Here is a 27,907-nt window from a genome sequence, read left to right on the forward strand (position 1 = left end):
CCCCCGGGGGGCTCAGTGGCTGAGCATCTGCCTTCCGCCCAGGGCGTGACCCTGGGTCCTGGGATAGAGTCCTGCATCGGGTCCCTGCAGGGAGCCTGCTTCTCCCTCTGCCCATGTCTCTGCCTCTCTCTCTGTGTCTCTCATGAATAAGTAAATAAAATGTAAAAAAAAAAAAAAAAACACACATACATACACACAGCCCCTCAGGTCCATGAAGCTACTGAGTTTTATTGCAAAGTTCCAACAAGACCTTTTCAGTGTTACAAAGTGGTATCGTGCTGCCTGCACACATCAGCCAGTACCAAGCATCATTTATTATCGCAGCCAAAAGAGCTGAACCAGAAAAACCTATCGGTTGTCCTTCTGTCCATCTGTTCGTATTGCAAGGACATGGCGCAGCAAGGAAGGCAGGTGAGTAAGGGCTTCGTGAACTAGGAGTGGGGTCAGGAGCATTGACAGCACGGACACGTACGAAACTAAAGACACGGGAAGAATCCCTGAGCATTAATCTGAAAACATTCATGTCACATTTCTCTTGGGTGAAAATGGTTAGGACACTCCTCCCGGGCAGCCCTGGGCTCCTGCCTCGGACACCCAAGCACCAAGTCACAGCGGCCGGCCTAGCAGACGCTAACCCCACAGAGGAGACTGGGGCTCCCTCCTGGTCCACTTGTCTTCTCACACCAGTGGATTTCTGGCCTGCTGCACGATGAGGGGTTCCTGACTACGGAGGCTTGCCTGTACTCAGGCCATGTAAAATATAGGGTGTTGGGGGGTCGTGTTAATGAGTAGAATTTATTGTCTGAAGATTCCAGCCAATTGTTTTGTTTGGTCTGAGCAATTTAAACATTTGCTAAATAAGGAGAATCATGGTTGTTGGCTAAAATTCATTATAGAATCTTTACGACTGGCCCAGCTCTGCACCGACTGCATGAGAACATGAGGGTGTCACTTAGCTCCCCGGTGACTCCAAGGCCACTGGACTGAGCAGCCCTTTGAGGCAAAGAGATAAGAACTGGGTACATCCTGACCGTTTTCAAATCAAAAGTCCGGTTATTTGCCAACGAACCTCACAGCTTTCAAACCCCATCACATACTCAGCATGTGTGTCTTGTGCAAGGTAAAAAGGCAGTATTGTGTATTTTAAATTTTAAGGATATACACGACAGTTAGGACCTTTTGCAAGTCAGTGGTAGCTTTAAAGAGGCTGCACCATGTTTGAGACACGAGCTTTACACAGGCCGCAACAAGAGAAAGTAAGCTAGCATGTTTCTGATCCCGGAGAGACCTGAGCAACTTCAGTCATCACTCGATGGGATACAAAAAATTTAAAAGGCCTGGGAAAGACAATGATTTTAGAGAAATTAAGCCAACAAATTTAAACGTGACTCGTCACCCGAACCGGTGACAGTTTCTCCAGCGTGGCTCTCACAGATACTTCCTCATTAGGTTCACTATTTCATTGTAGAGCCGCCAAGGAGCATCCAAGCCCCAGATAAAGTCCAGATGCTGCCAGTCAGGGATGAGCTTGTTGTACACCAGGTGGGTGATCTGGGGCAGCAAAATGCCGACGTCGTCGACATCCGCCAGCAAGTCGTTGCCACCGCTCCAGACGGCGGTGGGCACGAGCATGTTCTTCACCTTGTAAGGGGGAGGGTAGGTCTGCAGTAAAACCAACAGAAGGCTTTGCTGTTGTTTCACTTTTCAAAAACACAAGCAATCCTCATTCGATACCGATTAGTAAGTGTGATGGGACAGTGGAAGACGAAGTTCTGACAACGGCTCTCAGCTCACTTTTGAAGTCACTACTATCGGAGCAAAAAGAAACCTAACCCCGAGCACAGACCTGTAACCCTAGTAACTGCCAGCTATCGCCCCCTGCCCCGTGCCGGACACCATGGCAGGTGCTTCAGTGCTTCGGCCCCAGAGGAAGGTGCTGGTCTCTGGGCAGCGGATGCGAAGCCCTGGAGCCTGGGTGGTTGGGCGGGGCCGTCCTATACCCTACTCTGACTACCTCTCCCTCTGGGGTTCCACACAGGTCATAGGAACTCTGCCCAGCGCAGTTCCCTTACCTTCCAGAATGATAACAGCCAGCGCACCTGCCACACGGGCAGCATGAGAACTAAACAGGAAAAATATGGGCCACGTGCCTCAGGCTTTAGAGCACTCAGCACTCAGAAAATGGTCTGTTTCTGTGTATGTGGAAGAAAAGGCTTAGGCTGTGCAGCCCGGCCAGCTGCCAGGGAGCAGACTGAGGGTTCCCTGACCCTAGAGTCCGTGTTCCTGGTCACGCTGAATGATGTGAGGTGGTGACAGTTGTTACAGAGCCAGCGGAAAGGACCAGGATGGGAGGCCCAGACCACACCACCCACCACAAGGCTCAGGTTGTTCCAGAAGATGGAGAGAAACTGCCACCGTCTATTCAGGTCTCCCTCACATCTCCCCCAGCACCCAAGCACCCACCCCCCACCCAGCCCAGAGGGGTGACTCCAGCTGGCTCCACTGGTGGTTTTTCAGAGCCAGGTTTAATTCTAAAGACTTTTGAAGCCCTTACCTGATTGTAATGGAAATAATTCCTGGCACAGCTTCCCCAGTCAAAGGCTTGGAACTTCTGGTATTTAATAAACTAAAAAGAAGATAATTTGAAAAAAAAAAAAAAAAAAAAGATAATTTGAGGGAAAATGTTATCTGACACAGAAGTTTGAGAAAGCGTCACAGGTTGCTAGAGTTAGCTGTATCCCCAGAAGTCCATTTTATGCTGACCCCAGATTTACTCTTTATTTCCAAACTGTAATTTAAAATAAAACTGCAAAAAATAAAAAATAAAAATAAATAAATAAATAAATAAATAAATAAATAAAATGAAATAAAACAAAACCACATGGGGGGGGCATCTGGGTGGCTCAGTCAGTTGAGTGTCTGCTTCTTGGTTTCGGCTCAGGTCATGATCTCAGGGCCATGAGATCGAGCCCCACATCAGGGTCTGTGCTCAGCATAGAATCTGCTTGAGATTCTCTCCCTTTCTCCCTCCATCCCCTTCCCCTACTCTAAATAGTTCTAAATAAATAATAACATCTTTACATAAATTAATTAAATGGCACTGGTACTGTAACGGTGCTGTGTGGTGACAGATGGTGGCTACGCCCGTGGGAGCACAGCATGACCCGAAGACTCGTCGAATCGCTGTGCCGTACACCTGAGACCAATGTAACATTGTGCATCAACTACACTTCAATAAAATAAATAATACAAGAATTTCATTTTGGTTGGAATGTAGCTACCCTATGACACACTAAAGCAGCTACACAGTGCTGTGAATGACTGGATCGATGACTATACTCATGAGATAAACTTTATGCTGTTTACTGAAATTTGAATCTTAAACATTTTCAAAGAGTTAACTACCTTATTTGGGAAAGAAATGCATATTACATATAATATACATATTAAGACTTACATAGGGATTAAAATGTACAAGGATTAATATATTCATATTAGCATAAAATACTGATCATATATTAACGTACTCATGTGGATTACTATAAATACTATGTTCTACATCTACTAATCTGTGAATTAATATATTTATTTATCATCCCCATCATAGTTTCTACATATCCACTTTTAGAAGCCTTGATTATAGCCAACCCAACAGCCTACCGTGAGCCCAACTCCCCTTACTTTTTTTAAACAATATTTTGTTAAAAGGGGCAACTCAGATGCAAATGGTGACTACCCAGTGTAGTCTCCAAGGCACCTACAGCATCTTGGTTTGGAGCTTAAATGGTGAGTAGTTCATATTTAAAAAGAAGTTATAGAGACACCTGGGTGTCCCAGTAGGCTAATCAAGAATCTGCCTTGGGCTCAGGTGGTGACTTCAGGGTCCTGGGATGGAGCCCCACACGGGGCTGGCCCCCTACTCAGCAGGGAGTCTGCTTCTCTCTCTGTCCCTCCCCCTCTCTCCCTCTTTCAAATAAATAAATAAAATCTTAAAAAAAAAAAAAAAAGGTTAGGAAGGAAATTCCTACAAAAATATGTCCTAAGGTAGAAATAAGTCCCTGATAATACTGTTAGGTGGGAAAAAAAGCAAATTATGAAAGAATAAGTAGAAGAAAATAATATAAGCCATCTAATTAATTAATCAGCCTCTTCCTACAACTATTATTTCTATCATAAGAGCATTATTATTTTTTTCCTATACATGATTTCTGAATTTTCTGGAATGAACATGCATTGCTTTCTGGTACAGGACAAGACAATCAAAACTGCATTTTAAAAGCAAGTGGTTCCCATTGATGCGATGACTGGTTTAGCTCTGGTTTATCCACTGTGTTCATGGGTTAGTGCTGACGTTGCAGCCTCCCTCTCAAAGCTGCTCCAAAATCTTGCTTTGTGGAACAACACAGAAATAAGATAAATCTAGGACTCTGTGAAAAACTGACGGGGGGAGGGGAGGGCAGGGGAAAAAGGTCAAGCCTGATAGCTGCTGGGTGAACTCGCAAGCAGTACAGTAGCACAATGCCAGGAACCCAGGACACGGGGGCAGGAAACCAGCGCCACTCTGGAAGCGGACCGGCTTTGTGGGGGGCAGGAAGGGCTTGGGATGGTGGGCAAACCCCGGCGCGCCCCCAGAACACCTACCTGAGCCCAGTGCAAGATGTTTTGCACAGAAGTTCCAGCAGGAGAGTGTGATATATACACAGGCACTCTAGACTGCAAAATAAATACACTGAAATAAGTAAAGGACACGGCATTCAGGAGGCACGGGTAAGAATCATGTTTTGCACTTCGGAGCCACAATCTCAAATATATGAGACGAAGAGCAAGGAAAAAAGTTCTAGTTCTCTGACTACAAATACGTCCTATAAAAAGACGTACAACCACACACACGCAGAATACGTAGGAAGGAAGCAGAGCGACACGGTAACTAACTGTAGGGCTGCGTGGGTTGAGGTTACGGGTCATTTCCATTTTCTTCAGACCTTGCTTTTGTCATTGGGAACAAGAAAAATTAATATCACTTAAAAGAATTACCTGGAGTCTTCATTCTAGAATTTTAAAGCCTGTTTTCAAAATGCAACATTACAAATGACAAATATATTTAGAAATACCAGCACTGAGGCGCCCGCATGGCTCAACCGGGTAAGCGTCTGCCTGCTCGGGGGGATCCTGCTTCTCCCTCTGCCTCTGCCCCTGCCCCTGCCCCTGTGCATGCTCAAACTCTCTCTCACTCTCCCTCAAAATACATAAAATCTTTTTAAAAAAAGCATTAGAAGTACCAGCATATTGCTGACCAAAGATCTACATCTTATAAAATAAGTAAAGAAATGTGTGCACACATAGACACACACACACACAAATTTAAATACACTTAACCATAATTGTTTCAAAAGAAACAGATCACTAGAATGAATATAATTATCAGGACTTAAACTACGACAAGTCTCCTCACTCAGCAGGAAGTTGCCCACAGCAGGCCTGAGACCAGCAGACAGCATCCCCAGGCACCTGCCAAAGTGAATCCCGTGCGTCTTCAGCGAGGTCATTTCATGCTTCTCTCACATCCTCCAGCACATACACATGTTCACACACAAGATAAACTCACTGAAAGCTCAAGCAAGTGTGATCATAAACACACATACCATGTTTAAGTTCTTCTCGTTAAATCCGCAGACAACAAAAACAGCATTTCCACAGAGCTCCTTCAGAATGACGTGAGAGCAAAAGTGTGCGCTCAGCCACTTCAGAAGCATACTCTGGGGGAGAAATTCTTTGGACCCGAGTAAGTCCTATAAAATAAAAAGAAACCCAAGAATATCTCAGCATTTCATTCTGGCCTACAAGCCCCACCTCCGAAGCGGAGACGCACGCCAAGTGTCCCCACATGAGACCCGAGAAGGCGAATGGCAACCGGCGGACGGTCACACCAGCATACATACACGATAGGTTTACTAGGGCAAAAGCAGATGTTAGAGACGTGGACTTAAAGTCTCCAGTGAGGAAAAGAGGCAGAAAAACCAAATAAGTTAACAAACAGCAGACTTTGTACAGCAGGAAGGGGCAATGGGATGTGTGGGTGGCCCAGGGGTTGAGCCTCTGCCTTCTGCTCAGGTCGTGACTCCAGCGTCCTGGAATGGAGTCCGTTTCCCCCGCTGCTTGTGTCTCTCATGAATAAATAAGTAAAAATTAAAAAAAAAAAAAAGAAAAAGAAAAGGAAGGGGCATTAATGATCACTCTTCCCAGGGCCATCCCCAAGAACTCTCATTGACTGCCGAGCTGGTAGTGACTTCCAAGAAAGTCGAAACCAAGGCTGGTCAACAACGTATCTCACGTAGGACACATACATCCATATAAAATCCATATAAATTCTACTGGCCAGTGAGCCGATTCCTGCCCACTGCCTGTTGTGTTTTTCTTTTCATGCTTTTTCATTGTGATAGAGCATGAGGAACACAAAATTTTACCATTCTAACCATTTTTTAAGTGTTCAGTTCAGGGGCATTAGGACACACATTATTGTGCAACCCACACCACTACTCCTCTCCAGAGCTCTCCCAACATCTCAAGCGAAAACTCCGTTCCCACTAAACAATAGCTCCTCCTTCTTCCTCCACCGGCGCTGCCTATTCGCTAATAAAGTTTTATTGGCACACAGGTGCACTCATTTTCTTCTGCTTTGTCTCTGGCTGTTTTCACACTAAAGGGGCAGAGTTCAGTTGTTACGACAGAGGCCATGTGACCCACAAAGCCAACAACACGTCCTACGGGGCCCTTTAGAGACCAAGTGTGCCGACTCCTGTCTCCACAAGCCCTGACCAATGGCCGCTGAGTCTGTGCTCAAGGATCTCTGGGGCAATCACTATGCCCCCAAAGATCTTCACGTACGGGTGCAATGCGAAACAGGAAAAGCATCTTCCTTACGTTGCACCCAAATTTGTCCCCCTAGGATTTATACTTCTGCAGATGCCTACCCCACGGAGGGACGAGCAGGGGTGAAAAGTTCAAATGCCTACCAAGGCCGTGTTCCTCCATCCCAGGAAGAAAAAAAAAAAGGTATGTGGAAGCCCTAATTCCCAGTATCTCGGCATGTGACCTTACTAGAGTCAGGCCCTTACAGAGGCTGTCAAGGGAGGATGAGGTGAGCAGCGCGGCCCCCACGTGGTAGGACCAGGGTCCTTACAGAAAGGAGGACTCTGGGTAGAGACAGACACGCAGGGGGTGCTCACACATGCGGAGATGAAGGCAGAAACGGGAGAGAGGCTCTTACAAGCCAAGGAGAGCCGAGCAAGCCGCCGGAAGCGGGGGGCGAGGCACGAGGCAGGGTCCTCCTCACAGGCCTAACAGACCCGCGGCGGCGGCACGAAAGCGCAGCGTGTGAAACGGCGAATGTGAAATGCCACGCTGCCTGGGTGACGTTCTGAACCGGAAAGCTTAACCCAGCCTAAGGGTGCAACCGCTTTGGGGTACACAACACTTCCCCACCCCCCAAAATAATCAATTATTGAGATTTCAGCGTTAGATATGCTTTTTAAAGGGTGTGACTGATTTGAAGTTGTTACACCACACGGGCCACATTCAGCCCTACTTCGGGCAAGTTCTGTCCCCGTGCGCAGAGCCCGTGAGCTCTACCGGACCCGTCTTCTACAGGATGGCCACTGGGTCCCCTCGGGTTGCCTCTTCTCCTGACTAGCTGCATGATGACTGGCTGGGGGGGAGCGAGAAGCATGTGCAGAGCAGGACGCTGCAGGAAGAGGCATCAGTATGCAAAACTGGCTTTAAGTCTACGTGACGGTCACATGTGACAAAGAGATTTTGAGGTTCTTTACTAAAACCACGGAGACAGGGCATCCCTGACATGGGGTGCAATACGCCACGTTCTCCTTTGGACAGATGGGGTGGTGACGCTGGCCTTGAACTTTATCTTTTTTTATTTTTTATTTTTTTGACCTTGAACTTTAAAACTGCTAACCGAACGTCACTGTGGCATGCTCCACCGGCAACTACGTCAAAGCAGGACAGTGTGTTCCAAAAAAGAAAAATTCACCTTATGTACACTTACAGGCCTGCTCAGGTCAATCCTGAAGTCTTCCTAACTTACATCATCGTGTTCTGAGAGTGAGGGCACTGAACTTCCGTGGAGGCAACCCAGATTTCCCACAGCAGCTAATTGAGAGGTTTTAGGAACATTTATTTTTCCTATTCTGTCACTGTCCCAGGATATCAGAAAACACCGCTGTCTGGGACAGGGACTCCCGAGGACCAGGCTGTTTAGTCTACAGTAGGGTCCTATGGGGTGCTCTGTGAAATTGCAGATCTCCAGGGCCCTCTGCAGACTTAACGAGGCACCGCCTCCAAGGCGGGAAGTGGGGGGTCTACCTTTACAAAGCTATTAGATCACAACCTCCAAGGATTACATGAAATCAGAGATGCTCCTATGACAGAGCCACTTCAGTTCTTCGGGAAGAAGGTACAGGGGCGCGGCCACGGCACATAAGCAACAACCTCAGCATCTACCACGGGAGTCTGGCTACGTAGGCGGCAGTTCCTGGGACGTGATGAGCACTGGGTGTTATGTGCAAGTGATGAATCGCTGAACTCTACCCCTGAAACTAATAATACACTCTATGCTACTTAATTGAATTTAAATTTAAAAAAGAAGAAGAAGAAAAAGGTAGGAAAAAGCCCTTAGTTTTAGTTATCTGGATTTCAAAAGACAAATAAAGAAAAAGTAAGCGGTAATTCCTGCTAAGGGGGTACTCCCTCCCCCGTGGTTAGAACGGGATGGTGTTTTATGCGGTCGCATGACAGCTCTCCAAGTGGAAGCCACGACCCGCAGAGCAATATATACCTAAGTCGGCCACCGTCAGCGTTAAAACAAAACACTGAATTTCTCTCAGGATCTGTGTGTGTATTTAAATCCACACCCAGGGGATCCCTGGGGGGCTCAGTGGTGGAGCGTCTGCCTTTGGCCCAGGGCGCGATCCTGGAGTCCCGGGATCGAGTCCTGCATCGGGCTCCCTGCGTGGAGCCTGCTTCTCCCTCTGCCTGTGTCTCTGCCTCTTTCTATGTCTATCATAAATAAATAAATCTTTAAAAAATAATAAAAATAAAAAATAAATCCACACCCAAGGTCTATAGGAAAAGGCCCCACCCTGAGCACCTTGTTCAACTCTAAGGAGTGAGAGGACCTGGGTAACGAATGGAAGGGCGCTTTATTTGCAATCTCTGAATTGTTTGTAATGAAACCTGAAGCTTCTATGACCCGAGTCTGGTTAGAGGGGGCCACACGTTACGTGCACTTCTGGTCACGGGGGCAGAGGATCCATCTTATGTGATGGTCGGCTTCCGAGACCAGAGTACAGTCTGCAGCATTCCCTGTGCGTGTGTATAAATGTATCACACGGGAAGCACATCGGGTGCATGAGTAATGGGCCATCTGGCCTCTGCTGGCTCTCAACTCCTCCTCCTGAAAAAACTGCTTCGTCCTTGGACAGAGCTTGGGGGGCTCACAGAGCTCCTGGGTTGAGCCTCAGGCGGTTACTGGCTTGTGTTTGGGGTCAGGCTATGACATGCAATAGGAACAGTGTCTTTGGGCCTTGACCTCGGGGCCAGGAGCCAGCATGTGGGAGCAGCACCTGCCTCCTCCTCCCAGGCACAGGCTCCCTGGGCTCCCCACGCAGCATCAAGAGCAACTCTAGCTGCTTAAGGGTTCCCTTGGGCTCCCTTTGTGTGGTGGGTGGCCAGCGGCACTGACAAGTGACCTGTGAGAAGACAATGCCCCTGCAGCATTAGTGACCCGCCTTCCCTGACCCCCTAGGACCTGGAAGCAGGGGTGACGGGGACAGAAACACCATGGCGAGAAGCCCCACTGTTCCATCGACAGCGAGACGTACCGGGGGGAAGGCGCAGATTCTCCCTCTAAGGGCCAATTCTTCAGGTCTGAAAAGGAAGTTTGTGGGGCAAGAGGGTTTGGGGTTGGGGGAGTCCACGTACCTTCAGGAGAAATTCTGGCAATTCTCCTAGTCTGCTGAGAGGGCTGGTAGAGAACTGGATCGAAGCCACAGGAGCCAGGGCAAAAAACATTTTGACTTTTGCGGCCAGCTCGGGGATCTGTGAAAATGCTATAAAACCTGTGGGAACAGAAGATACTTGGAATTCCCTCTTGCGGGACTTCCTCTGGGGCCGGCAAGGCTGCGCGGCAGCCCTGGGGCCCTGCAGCAGCAGCACGGCCCCCGGGGCAGGACCCGCAAACCAGGAGGGTGCTGAGTGAAGCCAGGACGTGTGCAGCTGATTCAGTTCTGAGCCTGCGTACGCGCTGGACGAGGTCCAGAAGCTCCCCCTCGGTCAGCTAAGCCGAGCCTGGGAAAGACTCTCCCCAACAGGCAGCCCCACCACCAGCCCCAGGGAACGTTTACCGCGGCCCTCAGATCAGTCACCAAAGACTCAAAAGGAACTTATGTGCTTAGAATGTTCTAGCTCTAACGTATCTCTCGATACAAAAGTCTGCATTTCCAGAGAACATGAGGTAGTACCCACATTCTCTGCCCTTCTCCTATTCGTTATTTCTGCTTGGCATTAAAACAAAAACACACATCTCAATTTGAACTAACGTTATTTTTTTTTCCATATTTCACTTTCAGCAACAAATGCAAACCGGACTAAGACATTCCATCAAGCTCTCGTCTTTATCACATACCTAGCGTGGTGCCTTGAGAGTGACCCACGTAATACACTTGCTTTTGGCCTGTTTTATTCAGGATGAAGTTGATTGAAGCTGGTAGGTCATAATTTGCCATTTCATCATAACTGGAATCCAAAAAAGGAACACTCTTGTGAGGACACCACATGCAAACACAAGTGCACACACGCACAGTAAGGCTGCGATGTGACGGTGCCCGCAAGCTGAGCCCAGCCGGGAAGAGTAGCACCGAGCACAGAATGTGTTAACAGGGCGGTGCGGGCCGCCTTCTAACTGTGCCTCCCAAGGGTCACCACTGCCTTCATCTCTCGTGCCATAAATTAGCTTAACCCATTCTTTTTTTAAGATGCCGAGCCACCCAGGTGCCCCTAATTCTTGAATTTTCCCGTAAGTGTGGCCAAACAGCACGTCTGGCTACATCCATGCTGCTGTGTGGCCGCTGGCCATCCATTGTGTAGACACACAACACTCACCTTGTCCATCCACTTCTGATGGGCATTGATAGTTTCGGCCTTTTCACCACTACAAATGGTGTGACAACAAGTATATCCTTGCTTGGCCCTTTGGTAAAAACTCCCACGCTCGCGTTTCCTGTCCTTAGGTAACTACGGATTTTCAAATGGGAAACAAGCCTGGAGGAGTCCACAGCCCTGACCTTCTCTAACACCAGGTAGCAGGACACAGCCGTGGGCCCGCGCGTGTGCCGCTTGTCATCCGGAGATGCGCGTGCAGACTTTACCACCCGCCTGCGCCAGGCTCTCCCCTGTATCCTCTCCTTTGATTCTCTCGATGACCTCGTGAGTTAGGCATTTATTAGCCCCGTTTTACAAAAAAACATTACTGACATGTCACGCCATGAGTAATAGGCAGAGCCAGAAGTAACAGAGAGGAGAGGACAATTTCTGGAAATAGAAAAGCAGCGCATGTTTATGGAGGAAGGAAGAAGGTCATAGGACACGAGTCACCCAGCAGCTCCCACACGACCCGGACTGCCAAAATAACTAAACATCGTAACCGGATCTAAGTCTCAAACGTAATTATTTGCTTGTAATTCAACTTGCTGTGATTTACTAAATTCCTCAGTAGGTTTTCACCCTTTAACAACCTTTTACAACCTCTCCTACCGCCCTGAGTTCCCTGTCGATCTGCCTCCCCAGAGTGCCTGCCTGAAGGGTGCTAAGGAAGCAGAGCAACTCACACACCTGAAAGCCCAGAACTCATCTTGGTCTATGGAGAGGGTCTTGTGCTTCCGGGACCAGGTGTTGCCCCTGCTGTTCCCCAGCCACACGTCAAAACCGGCGTCGGCCAGGATGAAGCCCAGGCTGCTGTTGGGCAGGTTGGTGACCCAGTTACTAGCATCTGCCAGCAGGCCATGCTGCAGGAACACCACTGTCTTAGGACCTGGAAAACACTCGTGTTTAGGCGGGGGACCACCCAGCTGTAAAGCAAACGTGAGATCGTGATGAGCAGATAATTCATAAAAGATCCCAAACAGTGACTCAAAAACAAATTAAAATGTCAAGGTAACAACGTACTCCTATACAACGTCAGTAAAGAACATCTTTTTAAGTGCTGCTGGCAAAGTCACAGCAAAAACAGAGGATTTTGTGTAGCTAGCAACAAGACACATTCACTTCACCATAAAAAATGTTAATACATTCTTAAGACCTCGTGAAATGCTTCTGTAACCTATTTGTCCAGTAATTGCATTTCTTACAATGTATCCTGACAAAATAAATCGAAAGACAGAAAAATATGCACACAAATTCCTAAACTTATATACACACGTTCTTTTTTTTTTTTTTTTAAAGATTTTATTTATTTATTCATGATAGTCACACAGAGAGAGAGGCAGGGACATAGGCAGAGGGAGAAGCAGGCTCCATGCAGGGAGCCCGATGTGGGATTGGATCCCGGGTCTCCAGGATCGCGCCCTGGGCCAAAGGCAGGCGCCAAACCGCTGCGCCACCCAGGGATCCCTACACACGTTCTTTTATCTACTTTTTTTTTTTTTTTGCTCACCTATACGGTGACGTAGTGGAAAAACAAAGACTCGGGAGCCAGAGAAACGTGACCTCTGGCTGCTGACATCATGTTAAGACCATTTAGTCATTCGTTGACCAAACACGTATTGAGCACCAACTATGTGCCAGGCACTCCCAGCACTGGGGACGTAGCAGGGGGGAAACAATTCGCCCTCACAGAGCTGACGTCATATTGACCATGAGTGTTGGAGACAGACACGCCCAGGCTCAAGGCTGTCCCTCCAACCTGGGACGTGCTGCCCCGCGCAGGGTCCTTCAGCATCTGCCATCCTAACGGTCCCCCGCAGCAGGGAGATGTAGGACGTGCCTCACGAGGGCCAGCGGGCAGCGAGCTACGGGATGCTCCTGGAAGAGCTCTCAGCGAAGTGCCTGGCACGCAGGAGCGTCCGACGCACTCGGCTCACTACCGTCACCCGGGCAGTCTGGGTCTCCACTCCATAAACAACTGTCAACAGAAATGAATGAGCTTGTCTGGCCCTGGGGGGCGGGGGAAGCTAACTGTTAAGTAGTCCAATTATTTATTGCCACCAGCGACGACAAGGACCGTGGCAGCCTGGAAGCTTATGACGCGGCCTGGAAGGTGGGGAAAGAAGGCAAAGCACAAGACAACAGGCTACTCTGGACGACAGCAGGGCAGCGACGACGCGCAGGAAGCGGGAGGAGCGTGAAGCAGCGAGGGAAAAAGGGAAGAAAGATCTGTCTGGACGAATGTTTATTTTTGTTTATGTCCAAATACGGATTTGGGTGGTGACTGTCCCTCTGAAGCAAGGTGGGCTCTCCAGGCAGCTCCGGGGGCAGCGTCCAAGCGCTTCCAGCACGGGCACCGCGTGGGTGCTGCGTCTGTAAAGGCAACGGGACGCCCTGCCCGGCAAGGGCCCGACGCAACTCCTCTGACCTCATGACACACAGCGGGGACCCGTCCGTGACCTCCCACCGTCACAGAGAGAATAGAGGGCAAAACAGACAGGACTGGGGCAGCGTTATGAGCACTCCTTGGAGGTCAATGCTCATTTTGGTGCCACGTTACCAGGGTGACCCAGCTCAGAAAGCTCCACGTACAAGGGCCAGGGCATCTATGGCATCTGAGAGGCCAGCTCCTCACCGTTAGTGAAGATCATAATCCGGCGGCGGAAATAAGAATCATCATAAAGGGATTCCTGGGGGGCTCCCCCCAGTTGGTGAAGCGTCTGCCTTTGGCTCAGGTCATGATCGCAGGGTCCTGGGATCGAGTCCTGCGTCGGGCTCTCTGCTCAGCAGGGCATCTGCTTCTCTCTCCCCCTTTGCCCCTCCCTGACTTCCACTCTTGCTCTCTCTCTCTCTCTCACGCTCCCAAATAATTAAAAAAATAAAATAAATACAGTAAATAAATTTTAGTGCACGTGATAGGTTTTAAACAACAGTTGCTCGTCAGCAGGGCTGCCCTGTGTGCAGCGACAGCGACAAGAGGCATCATGGCTCAGGGTAATGGGGCAGCCCGTGTGACAGGCCCCTGGAAGCCACACGCTGCCGCTAACGTGTTCTTTCCGCACAGTGAGACACTCGCCTCCATCAAAGGTGCTCTGGGCCACGCTGGGAGGAGTAAGACTTGACCTTAAAAGGCCAGCAAGTCAGGCTGATCGAGGAGACACTGGCCGCACTCAGGCATGACCGGCCTGGACTGCCTTGTTCCGAGGGGTGCACCTGCCTGTGACATCCGCGGTCACACAGAAGCACGGTCTGCAGGGGGCCGCCTCCCCGGGGGAACGCAGAGTCAGGTGCTCCAGGAGCCTGGTGACCCCTGGCCGAGAAGCGGCCTCTGCACTGGGCCACCTCGGGGGAGGCAGGCATGGCCTCCCTGGGGGGTGCAGCCAGGCCGGGGCCGAGGCCTGCAGGGGGCCAGCAGCCACAGGTCCCCGGGGGCTCTGTACTTCACTTCCCTCCCTCACCGAGGAGCTGCAAAGGAGAAATGTAGGAATTGGCAAGTTGACGATACACCAGGAAACTCTTAAACCACCACCAGTAAATCCCTGGATCCCACGGGCGGCGAGAAGCCCCCGAGGCTCTCTGGGAAGGGCAAATGCAAAGCCGAGAAGGGGCACACGTCAGGGCAGCATGTGCTCGGGACCCCAGCCTACCTCGTGGGAGTGAGGTGAGGAAAGGAGCTGCCACCGGGGCAGGGGGTGACACATGGCCTGACGGCGATGCTGGGCTGCTCGGTCCTAGCCACGCATCTGCAGAATTTCTACTGAGCCTGCTGGACAAGAAGAGCGCTAGAAGCCCAAACCCATCAAGCTGGGACTCAAGGGGCACCCAGGGGGGCCCAGTCAGTGAAGTATCTGCCTTCGGCTCAGATCATGATCCAGGGTCCTGGGATCGAGTCTGGCTCCCTGCTCAGCGGGGTGTCTGCTTCTCCCTCTGCCTCTGCCTCTACCCCCCTGCTGTGCGCTCTCTGTCTCTCTCTTAAATGAATAAATAAAATCTTTTTTTAAAAAAAGAGAAGTGACTGAAAACACGTATTTTGCATAAACCTTTCCCGGTACCTACACTACCTCAGACGCTGGGCTAAACGTGGGAGACAGAGGTGGGCAACGCACACGCCCTCCCCCGGGGCGCTCCACTGTGGCCCAGGAACAGACACACAGTCACCTTCCAGGCCAGGCCCCCTCAGGAAAGCCCACAGGAAAAAAAGTCATGCAGCCAGAGGCAGGGACACTTTAGCCAGGGAGGGAGACACAGATGGCCGCACGGGGGGTTCTGGCGAAGAAAAGGGTTCCTGGATTCGTAGAACCGACAGGGCGCCCCAGGCTGCAGCCAGCCGGGACCCCAGAGCACACGCGGATGCTCCCTGAGGTCAGATGCCAGGAGGGGTGGGGGCCGGTGGTCAAGGTCGGTGCCTTGTGTGACCCGGAGACATGAAGGACCCTGTGGGGTGCACGTCCTTCCAGGCTGGGCCACCTTCCTTTCTTTCTAGAACCAAAGGGCCCTCATGGGCTTCTGGCACCCATGATTCTGTTAAACACAATCGGTCATCGGCAGACAAAACATTAACCAAGCCTGGCCTGGGGTGGCACAGAGGTGGCACAGAGATGCTGACAAGCTTGTCTCCTCCCCCTGGCATTCGGCGGCTGCAGGAGGGCACCCAGAAATGACAGGGCCATGGAGATGGGCCTGCCCGCGTGCCCGCCGGCATCCCTCCCCCGCTCCTGTCAGGCGAGAGGAGGGAAGGGATCATGTCATTCTTCCCCATCCCACTATCAATCAAGGACTTGAGCATTTGCTGGAAAAGGAGTATCGCTCTAGTGGGGCACCCAGGGGGCTCAGTGGTGGAGCCTTTACCCTCGGCCCAGGGTGTGACCCCGGGGTCCCGGGATCGAGTCCCAGGTCGGGCTCCCTGCATGGAGCCTGCTTCTCCCTCTGCCTGGGTCTCTGCCTCTCTCTTTGTGTGTGTCTCTCATGAATAAATAAAACTTTTTTTAAAAAAAATATTGAGATGGGAATATCAGCCTGGATTAGCTGGCAAGTCCATGTAACCACAAGGGTCTTTCTAAGAGGGGGGCAGGAGGACTAGACAGAGAGGGAGAGGGAGGTGGAAGATGCTTCGCTGTTGGCTTTGAAGGTAGGGGATGGGACCAGAAGCCAAGGAATGTGGGCAGCTTCGAGATGCTAGAAGAGACAAGAAAACAGATTCTCCCCTAGAACCTCCAGAAGGAACGCAGCCCTGCCAACGCCTTGGTCTTAGGACCTCTGACCTCCAGAACCGTCAGACAGGAGGAGTGTGAGGTATCAAGCCACAGTATGGCTAAGGAATCTGTGTGGGGTCGTAGAGCCAGCAATCCCGGACCAGGACACAGGCGGGCCGTACGTCTCCAGGACCTAAAGAAGAAACAGGCCTGGCTCCTCGCTGGTTTGGAAGGAGTCTGCACAACCTAAAACCTTCCAGAATAGCTCAGAAGGTGGGCTCTGAGTCACACGAGGGCTTCCCCGGCCTCCTGCTCCTTCTGCCAAGGCAGATTCTAGACAAAATGGCATCAAGGACTTGCTTGAGGTGCACACACTGCCACCATGTCGCACCGGGTAAGGCAAAGTCAGGATCGCCCCTCGCTTTAGAGTCCCTGCAATCATCCCTAGGACTGGACAATTCAAGAGACCTGGAGCCCCAGCAAGGCAGGCCCTCAATAGTGCACGAGCCCAAAGTCCAGGGATGGTTCAAACCATCCCTAAGGCAGGACTCCGATCACAAAAAACTCCCAAACCGTAGCAGGCATTCTGGCATCTGGTTAATTTGTGGTTATCACTAGTATTTTCATAACAGCTCCTGATTATGGGTCCGGCACTGTGTTCCACATGGATTGTGCTGTTATGAGAGAATGTGACGATCCACCCCCGTGATAAAAACAACAGATGCCTGGAGATAGAGGGAGGTTACGTGACCTGTGCTAGCACACTCACCCAGCGGGAGCCGAGCTCTCCTCATTCCAAAGTCCCCGCTTTAACCACTGCTCCAACAAAATCGGCATTAAAAAGCAAAGTGGTAGGGGACAAGAGGTGTGCTTACAAGTACTCCATTTGTACCCAACCACTTCAACGCAAGCCGAGCACGCTACTTCCCAAAGCTGGCTGCGTATCAAAAGATACGCAACCGGCTGGAGCACTTCAAAAACATACACCTTTCAGGCCCAGCTCCTGATTTAGGGAACTAAATCCTGATTTAGGAACTCCAGGGACAGGCCTGGAAGTAGTTATTTTCGACAGGCTGCCTCAGCTCTCCGGATGCCGCCCGCCCACAGCTGCGTTCAAGGGGCCCTCACCCAACGGGGCGCAGGTTCTCCCTCTGCTGCACCAGCCTGGCCCAGAGAGGACCGTACTGCCTAAATGCCCAGAGAGAGGCCACACGTGGAGATCCCGGGCTGACATCCCACAGGTTCCTGGAGGCGGTTCTAGAGCCTCCTTGTTAAGAACTATGAAGAGCAGACCTCCACTTATCCAGAGCAGAGGGCTACTGAGTGAATTTGAAGAGTCGGCCTCAAAACACAGCCCAGAGCACTCTCAGCAAGTAGTACCAGGGGGAAGCCGTGGTCATAACACAGTCACACTGGAGAAAAGAAGAAGGAGGGGTTTATCTCCAAAGCAGTCAGGGCCAGGAACTTCCACGACAGAAGCTGGTGCACAGGTCACCTGAACAGAGCACCTCCCATACTGTGGCTTTATCTGGGGACATCGCCTTGTCCCCAGGGCGGAGTGGGTAGGAGCTCAGTCCTAAGCCATGTCAACCAGCTGCCTCACCACAGGCAAACCAATCGAGCCCCATAAACCCTGGTCCCCTCACCTGTAACAGAGGTAAGGGTTGCACGAGAATCCACCTCCTGATCCATGGGGAGCACCTGGCCTAGCCCCAGGAAAGGCTCCAAGCCGTGCACTTTCCACGGGCATCTGTGGCTATGCGCGAGCTCCGGAGCACGGACTCCTTCACCTGCGTGGCCTTGGCCCTCGTGCCCTGCTCCACCGCGTCCCAGGAGGGCCCAGGCTGGAAGGCCTCTTGGAGAGACTGAAGCCTTGGCTGGAGGGACAACTGAATAGTCCGAAGAATCCTCGGCCTCAGAGAGTGTACGGTCTAGTGAGGATGGAAATCACAGACCCCGTGAGCATCGGAACACGTTATGACCTTGGTCTTCCCGCCGTCGGTGCTGGGAGGGAAACTGGAGGGCTCAGAATGAGCGGCTGGGGAATCCTCCCGGAGAGGTGACGCGGGGGACAGGACAGAGGGAGGGCGAACCAGGAGGAAGACGGGGAACTGCAGGAGGCACGGCTGCCGGCGGGACACTCTGCTTTCCACCCCGACTGCTGCAGCCCCAGCCTGCACACAGACAGCACGTGCAAGGCTGGAACCGGCCTGCGCAGCTCCGTGAGGCCAAGGTCTGAACACAGTCGCCTACCCCACGTGCCGTTGGAGCCGAGCACACCTGGGCGTGCTTTCAGCTGGCCAGAGCCGACGAGCCGGGCATTGATTAAAGACCCTGCCTGTGCCCAGTGTAGCTGAGGGGCCAGGAATTACATCTCAGCCTGTTGGGGCCTTCGGGGAGCTCGCTGGGGCACAGCGTTTCCTCAGACTGCTCAGTTAGCGATTGCACAGAAGAACAGAAAATCCAGAAATAATCAGAACCCTAAAATAATCAAAGGCAAACACAGTCAATGGCCCTTCTGTCCAAAGATCCAATTCACAAGCCTGACTGTGACTTTTCAGTGAGGACTTCAAAAGCTCCAGAGGCCAGCCCTGAGGCGTCTCGGCCAAGGGGAAGTTCAAAACACCTGAAGACAACTACTCATCTCCCACAGTCCCACCGCTTGGCTCATGGGGCCATCATGCCACCATCAACAGGTACTCATGAGGTACCTGTATCAGATAAACCAATCCACTCCTGGCGCTTTGTTGGGCAATTGCGTTACAGGGAACGTATTTCCCAATTAAGCAACAGGTCTGCCTTGTTGTGGTCGCTGTTCTATTTTAGGCAAGACAATATGCATTTCCTGGTTTTAGTCAAAGAAAAGAAATCACCTAATCATCATGGGATCCACTTGCCCCATACTTATGACTTAAGGTTGCGTTCTCTAGTTCAAAGAGCACTGTCTCTGGAGTCAGACTGGCTGGGCCACTACTCTTTGCCTCAAAGCAGTTTCTTTCTGTATCACCCAGTAAAATGAGGGTGTTCACCTAGAACACAGGTTCCAGAATGCAAGGGCCTTGGAATCCACCAGGAAGTAAGTTTAAAATGCAAACTCTCCAGATCCCGGGTTCACACAGGACGTTGACATCCTTCCAGTGCTGGCGTCCCGTGACTTTCTGAAATTAGGTTGAGCACGTGAAAACAGAACCACTTCCCTTCTAAAGATGGGTTTCCTAATTTCAATTCCCTTTTGGAGCAAGTGCAGGGCAGGGGTAGCTCAACACTTGACAGAGAAGTTGGCTTAACACCGAGAAGCACACACAGACGCTCCACAGGCCACTGAGAGCTTTCCACACTGACTGACTGGTAGGACATTGGCCAGACAGGCAAATGATTGTCTACACCAGTACATTCTTTACTGAGTCCAAAAACCCTCTACAAATGTGTGTCATACGTGTGTACACAGGGTTCTGTTCTATTTTACTACAGAGAAGGTGTATGGGGCTGCCTGGGGGGGCTCAGTCAGTGAAGCATCTGCCTTTGGCTCAGGTCATGAGCTCGGGGTCCTAGGGTCCTGTGCGTTCCCCATTCCGAGGACCAAGGGTATCCATGGCCCCACAGCACGCATGCCTGCCAACCACCACCACCACCACCACCACCACCAAAGACTTTAGACTAGAAGCCACAGGACCCAAGTGAGCAAGACTAAAAGGGAGTTATGGGATCATCCAGCCAATCAACTGTTTCTGCTGGTGAAGAATCCAAGATGCAGAGGCAAAAGCACCAGCGCCTCTGCCAGCTGACACAGACCTAGCGCTGAACTCATGACCCCTTCCTGCCACCAGGGAGCCAACTGAGACCGGTGCTCACTTTCCTCTCCTGGCAGAGCACAGCGCTCCAGCTGCAGGAGTGGTGCTGCCCACCCGCATGGTGGGCAGCCCTCACTATCTATCAGCTCTAATGCTGCGTGAGACCCAAGCCTGGGGGCACATCCACAGAACAGAGGGGGTGCATTGTCTAGGCCTGTTTTCATGGAGCTTCTTTTAGCAGAGATTCACATTACTAATTGGTCAACTAACCTTAAGAGATATGATATCAGTGCAGTCTTTTTTTATATGGGATCTGAAAGCAAAGGGTTTACTAAAAAAAAACAAAAAACAAACAAAGAAACAAACAGCAAGGAAAGTACGATCCTATGTTCACTCGGGAATAAGTATACATTTTTGTGTGTTTTGAGCAGAAAAAAAAAATAGAAGCCCTCAGCATAGCTCACTACTCATTTTTTGCAACATACTTACAAGAAGGAAGCTTAATGAGGGATCCCTGGGTGGCTCAGCAGTTTAGCGCCTGCCTTTGGCCCAGGGCGCGATCCTGGAGACCCAGGATCGAGTCCCACGTCGGGCTCCCGGTGCATGGAACCTGCTTCTCCCTCTGCCTGTGTCTCTGCCCCTCTCTCTCTCTCTGTGTGTGACTATCATAAATAAATAAAAATTAAAAAAAAAAAAAGATTCAAAGGTCAGTTTTGTTGGAGGACGTGCTGAAATCTCTGCTCTCTTTGTCATAAGGAAGCACCTTATTAATGAAAGGTTTTGAGGATTACGTAGATAGCTTTTGCTGTTTGAAAATTAAATTGTTGAATAGGCAATGTATTCACATAGTTCAAAACTTAAAGGAAATAAAAAGCCATACAGTGAAATCCCTCCCTGCTGTCTCGTTGTTGGACTCCCCCAGGTGTGTATGTATCCTTCCCAAATCTCTGATTTCTTCACCTCTAAAAAAATATCTTTAGAAACAGATATGAACATAATTATTATTTTTCCCTGCTTCCATTTTAATACAAAAGGTGGACTGTAACACACATTCTTTTGATTCTTGAATTTTTTACTTAATATCTTGGAAATCTTTCCATAAAATACATAGAATACTTCACTGTTCTTTTTTTTTTTTTTTTAAGTTTTTATTTATTTATTCATGAGAGACACAGAGAGGGAGGCAGAGACCCAGGCAGAGGGAGAAGCAGGCTCCATGCAGGGGAGCCCGACGCGGGACTCGATCCCGGGACCCCGGGGTCACGCCCTGAGCCGAAGGCAGACGCCCAACCCCGGAGCCCCCCAGGCGTCCCTTCACTGTTCGAGTCTATAGAATCGCACAGCTATACATGCTTAGCTATACCATGACTTACTTGACAGATGCCCTAATAATGGGCATTTGGGCTGTTTCTAGTCTTCCGGTAGAAGACGAATACTTCAGTTGTACATAACCTTGTATGTGTGCAAGTTTGTTTGTAAGATTCATTTCCAGAAATAGAATTTTTGAGTCGGAGGATGTTGAATACATTTGTGATTTTGACAGATGCTGTTAAATTGCTTGTCGTGTGGTCTTGTTCCACTCTCGCTAGTAATACATGAAAGTCCTTAAAGCTTTGAAGATAGGTATGTATCTTCCCATAGCAAAACTGTGGTTTCTGATTCAGATTAATGAATTTCTAGACAGACTACTTGAAATTGTTAAACATGTATCAGACTAAGGATCTGATCCCAATTCAGTCATTTCTCCAGACGTGCCTTATGCTCTAACATTTTCTGTTTGTAACGCTTTTAGTACTTTTTAGTACTTTTAGTACTTTTAGTACTTTGACCTAAAAATAACATTTCAATGCTTTGAAGTTAAAACTCAACTTGGTCACTGATACCAAAACCAGCCAAATACCAGCAGTGCGAGTACTTCGCAGAGCCCTGCTCTCTCACCAGAGAAAAGGCCCATACCTTCAGAACGGCCGTTTCTCCCGTGAGGGATTCGGTGGAGGCAAAGAATATATCCATCTTCCGTCTCGATGAAGTGCTCCTCACTAGGGAATCCCCAGTGAGAGATAATTTCACTCTAGAGAGAAAAAGAATATTGGAAAGTCTGTGGACAGAAGCTGACACGCTCTCCCACCTGAACAGGTTGAGGGGAAGACAAAGTGTGGGCATTCTTCAGGCTTTAAGCCATCGATTGTCCCTGAACTCCTACTGTGCTCTCTCCAGAAGCACCACCCAAACAGGGGGGAGCCTCCGCACGTTTTATCCATGTGTTCTGCTCACAGGTGTTTGATTAACCTTGGTTTCAACATTCTAGCATGTTCTACACCAAACGTGTCTAATTCACCACGGCTTTCGACCTCTCTGTTTCCATCTTGGCTCCACAGGGAGACACACACTTCTTTCTTTTCTAAATATGTCAGCTAATACAGCCATCTACCACTACCCTTATTTTAAGAGGGCCTGTCCTGGGAAACAAAGTATCTCATTAACCCATTTTTATCAATGACCTAATAAAATAATGCTAACAAGAGACAGTAATAAAATACACGATAGTAAGGTGGAGCTGAAGAATAAGAGATGAAAAATAGGAAGTTATGATCAAATTCACTTCTCCATAAGGAACAACCCATGGAGCCAACTGTCAATCAGGAGCTCAGTGGGTGTGGATAATTCAAGCATCTCGATTTAATGTAAGTGCTCACTATCCTCTCTATCACAAGTATTTGAAAGAATTTATTGCGTCATTTTTACAGAATAAAAATTTTAGAGGAGGGAGAGGAATGAAAGAAAAAATTGGGGACGAGAAATAACACTTGGCCTTAAGACCCTGATATATCAGGTTATATTCTCTTGACTCACTATGGATTTATCTGCCTCTGAGCTTGCCTGGATTCTTCACTGAGGTCACTGCATCATCTGCTTCAAAGTAGCTATTCTTGGGGCGCCTGGGTGGCTCAGTTAAGTGTCCAACTCTTGATTCAAGCTCAGGGCATGATTTCAGGGTCATGAGATCGAGCTCCGCATCAGGCTCCTTACAGTGCATGGAACCTGCTTAAGATTCTCTCTCTCCTTCTCCCTATGCTCCTCCCCACCATGCTTGTTCTTTAAAAAAACATAATAATAATAAAAAAATAAAGTATTTTCTTTAGTCACTTGTATTTTCCCAATATTTTATGTCTAAGTGAGGTATTTCCAGATTTTACTGTTTACTTAAGATTAATAACTCTGAACTGTGTCAATTACTCAACAAATTATATTTGCTTATTTGGTCTAACAATTTTTTTTTCAGATATGTTGATCTTTGTCTTGAACTGTATTCCCTGGGCATTGCTAATCACACTCCTTGTCCAGTGTATTATAAAAGTAGCACTTGGTAGCACATTCTTGCAAAGTTTTGATACATTTTTATCATTCTTTCAATAAATGCAGTGAGACTTAAAGATGAAATGAATTTATAAAAATGTCATTTATCCCATCAAGAAGCATGTAGTTTTACCAGTTAAGTGCAATTCATGAAACGCACATTACCTGGTGGGAAAGGCAGCAAACGAAATCTAAGGTTCAGAGAACATGAAAAGCACAATGACATATAAAGAGATTAGTCTGTAGCTTCATGTAGCCCACATAACTGAATCACAGAAAATAGTGCACATCTGTCATTGCTGCATTTTAAAAGCCTCTTTGAGACTCTGAGAAACTTACCACGTTCATCTTCGTTTCAGGATCCAAGGATGCCAGCTTCCCTTTGAGGGCCTCAGAACGCAGGGTCCCAAGGACCAAACAGATCACCAATCCCAGGAGCTGCATTTTCATTCTGCACAAAATAGTCTGCAGTTATTTGTCTGAATTTCACTACACAGCTTATGTTGGTAGATTAATGCTTCCATAAAAAGTTCTGAACCAGGTTTAGGGCAGGTAAACATCAGGTTAAGGGCAAATACGATACAAAAGACTCCAGCCATATAGGGAAACCAAAAAATAAGGAATCACTTTTTTACTAGGAAACTCCCCCACCTGCCTTCACCAGTTAACATGTGACCTTCGGAGCCCAGCACACCCACTCACTCTCTCACCACAAGGTTCAACCAGTTGTTCCTAAGAAATAACAGAAGAGGGGACTTAGAAGACAATAGGCTGAAAATAGGGAAGAGCCACAGAATTCCAGCGCCTGTTAGCCTCCCACCTTTTCCCTTCTAATTGTGATTTAAACATTTTCAAGTCCAGTATCAGTTCTGCCTTCTACTGTTTCTGTTCCCACACAAAATTACACGTCAGGATTCAAATTTGTCACTCAAATATTATGCTAAGTGAAATAAGCAAGACTGAGAAAGACAAATACCATATGATGCCACCTGTATGTGCAATCTAAAAAAAAAGAAGAAGAAGAAGAAGAATACACAAAAATCAGAAACAAACCCATAAATGCAGAGAACTGATGGCATAGGGGTAGGGGGTGGGCAAAATGGGTGAAGGGCAGTGGGAGCTACAGGCTTGTAGTTATGGGAGGAATAGGTCTTGGGAATGAAAGGCACAGCACAGGGGATAGAGCCGAAGTTACATGGTTCTAGATGGTAGCTACACTCTGAGTACAGCATGAAGTCCAAAGGTGTTGAACCACTATGTTGTGTACCTGAAGCTAATGTAACATTGTGTCAACACTGTGTCAACTACACATTATAATGTATGATAATATGTTTTTAAAAGTAAATAAAACAGATATGTCATCCAAGGAAAAGACTGGAATGAACGAGAGCCTGGAAGAGAAACAGGATAGAAGACCAATCCCTCTCCCCTGCTGAGACCTTGCAACCACCCACAAAGATGATCTAGTTCCCACCAGGGATGGTGCAAAATCACAGCACAGCAAAGACCTTGGGGCTGAATGTTAAATGCAAAGTGAAGAGAGTCCCCCCAGGAACCTGGATGGTTAGAGGCAAAACTGGAGCTGCAGCCAAAGCGTCCTTCGCTTTGAAAAATATATTCACTCAAAAAAAAGGTGTGTGCATGTATATCCATACAAAGACTTGTACAAACATGTTTATAAGAGCCTGTGTATAATACACAAAAACTAGAAAAACCCAAATGCCCCAAATGGGTGGATATATATATATATATATACACACACACACACACACATATGAATATATCTACTACTCAGCAATAAAAGGAGTGAACACACAATAGCATGGATGAATCTCAAAACAATTATGTGAATGAAAGCCAGACCTAAAAAAAAAAAAAAAAAGAAGGAATAAATACATATGATTCCATTTATATAAAACTCTGGAAAATGCAACATAATCTCTATTGATGGAAAGCAGATCTCCGCTGCCTGAGAAGAAAAGGAGCGAGAAGAAAGGATTACAAGGGGCTACAAGGAATGTTTTGAGGGAGCTGGACAGGTTCACTATGCTGAATTTACCAAGGGTTTCATGGGAGCACACGTACGGCAAAAGTTATGGAACCGTTGGTTTAAAGTGTCGCCGTTGTACATCCATACACTAGGGCGGTTTATCTGAGTATTCCACCAACCTTAGAGACGTTCTCTAGAGACTGTCGTGCAAATCCTGCCAGTGCAAGTCCTGTTGATGCTGCAGTTACTTCTCCAAGCCACGGAGCACACTGTGCATCCAGAAAGAAAGGAATGTAACCTTGAGTCTGCACTGGCAGAGAGGCTCCCTTGGCAATTACCCACAACTGTTTTATTGTGGTGGTTGGGAAGGCCACCTCCCAGGCCACCTTTTATCATAAATTCAACCACCCCAAAGTCCATTTTTTTTTTACTAGGGAGCAGGGAAGAGATTGAAAGGAAGAAAGAAAGGTTATGTCCACAACTAAAGAATTCCGTGGCAGCAGACGCCTTCCACCGGATGCTAACCTACAGAGCCCGGAGCATCTGCGGAGAAGCTGCAGGAGGGTAACAGCTAAGGGCTCTCAACTGCACGCGTCCCTCTGCTCACTTTTCCTGCCATCCCATTAAGCCAGCTTTTCAACCAAGTAGTCAACTGGTCCTGGGAAGGATGATGACTGAGAAGTTTAGAGCAAGACAAAGCTCCCTTCCAGGCTGGATTCTGTTTGTTTTTCCGGGTTTTCTTAGCAACTTTAATCTCCCTTCTTTCTACACCGTAACAGGCGAGCAAGGCTCGGCCCTGTTTCACCCCGGCCCTCCCTCGGCGGCATCTGAGTCACTTAGAACCCCTGGATCTTCGGGGGCGCCCTGGACACAGCAGGTGCGCGGCGCAGGTGCTGGAACACGAGACAGGGGTCGGCCCCAAGGTCCCAGGTAACGGTGTGGTCAGGACCCAGTCCACCGCCCGGCAGTAGCTCGGCTCCGTTTACACTCGCTGCGCCCACGCCCGGCTTCCCTCCCACCTGGGCCGACACCTGGGCGAGCACCGTTAGATCCCGGCCGGCCCGGGGCGCAGAGATTCAGCTCGGGCGGGGGGCGCCCCCAGGGCCAGGACAATACGGAGCCCCACAGCCCGCAGCCCTCACCCCCGGCGCCCCGCACCCCCGGCGCCCCAGGGCACGCACCCCCAGGCGCCCCGCAGCACTCACCCCTGGCGCCCCAGGGCACGCACCCCCCGGCGCCCCAGGGCACACACACCCCAGCCCCGCAGCCAGCAACCCCCTGCACCCCGGAGCACTCAGCCCCGGCGCCCCAGGGCACTCACCCCTGGCGCCCCGCAGCCCGCACCCCCCGGCGCCCCAGGGCACGCACCCCCAGGCGCCCCGCAGAACTCACCCCCGGCTCCCCAGGGCACACAAACCCCAGCCCCGCAGCCAGCACCCCCCTGCAGCCCGGAGCACTCACCCCCGGCGCCCCAGGGCACGCACCCTACCCCCCCGGGAACCCCGCAGCCCGCACCCGCAGCGCCCCAGGGCACGCACCTCGCAGCCCGCAGCACTCACCCCCGGCGCCCCAGGGCACGCACCCCAGCCCCGCAGCCAGCACCCCCCTGCAGCCCGGAGCACTCACCCCCGGCTCCTCAGGGCACACACACCCCAGCCCCGCAGCCAGCACCCCCCTGCAGCCCGGAGCACTCACCCGCGTCGCCCCAGGGCACGCACCCTACCCCCCCGGGAACCCCGCAGCCCGCACCCGCAGCGCCCCAGGGCACGCACCCCAGCCCCGCAGCCAGCACCCCCCTGCAGCCCGGAGCACTCACCCCCGGCTCCCCAGGGCACACACACCCCAGCCCCGCAGCCAGCACCCCCCTGCAGCCCGGAGCACTCACCCGCGTCGCCCCAGGGCACGCACCCTCCTCACCGGGAACCTCGCACCCGCAGAGCCCCAGGGCACGCACCCGCAGCCCTCACCCCCGGCGCCCCAGGGCACGCACCCCAGCCCCGCAGCCAGCACCCCCCTGCAGCCCGGAGCACTCACCCCCGGCTCCTCAGGGCACACACACCCCAGCCCCGCAGCCAGCACCCCCCTGCAGCCCGGAGCACCCACCCCCGGCGCCCCAGGGCACGCACCCTCCCCCCCGGGAACCCCGCAGCCCGCACCCCCGGCGCCCCAGGGCACGCACCCCAGCCCCGCAGCCCGCACCCTCTGCACCCCGGAGCACTCACCCCTCCGCGCCCCGCAGCCCGCCGCGGCCGCAAGGCCTCTTGAGCGGAGCCCGAGGGCGGGACCCGGGACGCATGGGGCCGGTTCCCCCCCACCAGCCACGCGCGCCGCCAATCGCAGCGGCCGCCGCCGGGAAGTGCCGCCGA

At 50.4% G+C, this 27,907-nt stretch overlaps 1 protein-coding gene across 3 annotated transcripts; it reads right to left on the bottom strand.

Annotated features, from left to right (window-relative positions):
• Positions 1-203: 203 nt before the first annotated feature.
• On the bottom strand, positions 204-27,907 carry LIPA (lipase A, lysosomal acid type). 3 transcript variants are annotated; one of them, XM_025441401.3, is made up of 12 exons: positions 27,764-27,884; positions 25,721-25,810; positions 24,203-24,283; positions 23,891-24,002; positions 22,151-22,265; positions 11,902-12,100; positions 10,697-10,806; positions 9,994-10,130; positions 5,643-5,789; positions 4,642-4,713; positions 2,555-2,626; positions 204-1,662 (listed from the first exon to the last, which is right to left on the bottom strand). In XM_025441401.3, the coding sequence occupies exons 3-12, from the start codon at positions 24,220-24,222 to the stop codon at positions 1,429-1,431; spliced, it is 1,218 nt and encodes a 405-aa protein (XP_025297186.1). In that variant the 5' UTR covers positions 24,223-24,283; positions 25,721-25,810; positions 27,764-27,884; the 3' UTR covers positions 204-1,428. The 3 variants fall into 3 exon arrangements, with proteins under 3 accessions (XP_025297186.1, XP_025297187.1, XP_025297185.1); XM_025441402.3 differs by lacking the exon at positions 24,203-24,283 and having other exon boundaries at positions 27,764-27,883; XM_025441400.3 differs by lacking the exons at positions 24,203-24,283; positions 25,721-25,810 and having other exon boundaries at positions 27,764-27,907.

The sequence above is a fragment of the Canis lupus genome, chromosome 26 (assembly GCF_003254725.2).
Source record: "Canis lupus dingo isolate Sandy chromosome 26, ASM325472v2, whole genome shotgun sequence".
Taxonomy (NCBI): domain Eukaryota; kingdom Metazoa; phylum Chordata; class Mammalia; order Carnivora; family Canidae; genus Canis; species Canis lupus.

Excerpts from the sequence above, each read along its gene's own strand:
- LIPA (XM_025441400.3), bottom strand. The coding sequence starts at position 27,837 with ATGCGTCCCGGGTCCCGCCCTCGGGCTCCGCTCAAGAGGCCTTGCGGC. Across the intron at positions 12,101-22,150 it reads GAGAAACGGCCGTTCTGAAG|GTCCTAAGACAGTGGTGTTC; the intron begins GTATGGGCCTTT and ends AGTGTTTTCCAG. Across the intron at positions 4,714-5,642 it reads ACGAGAAGAACTTAAACATG|TCTAGAGTGCCTGTGTATAT; the intron begins GTATGTGTGTTT and ends TTTATTTTGCAG.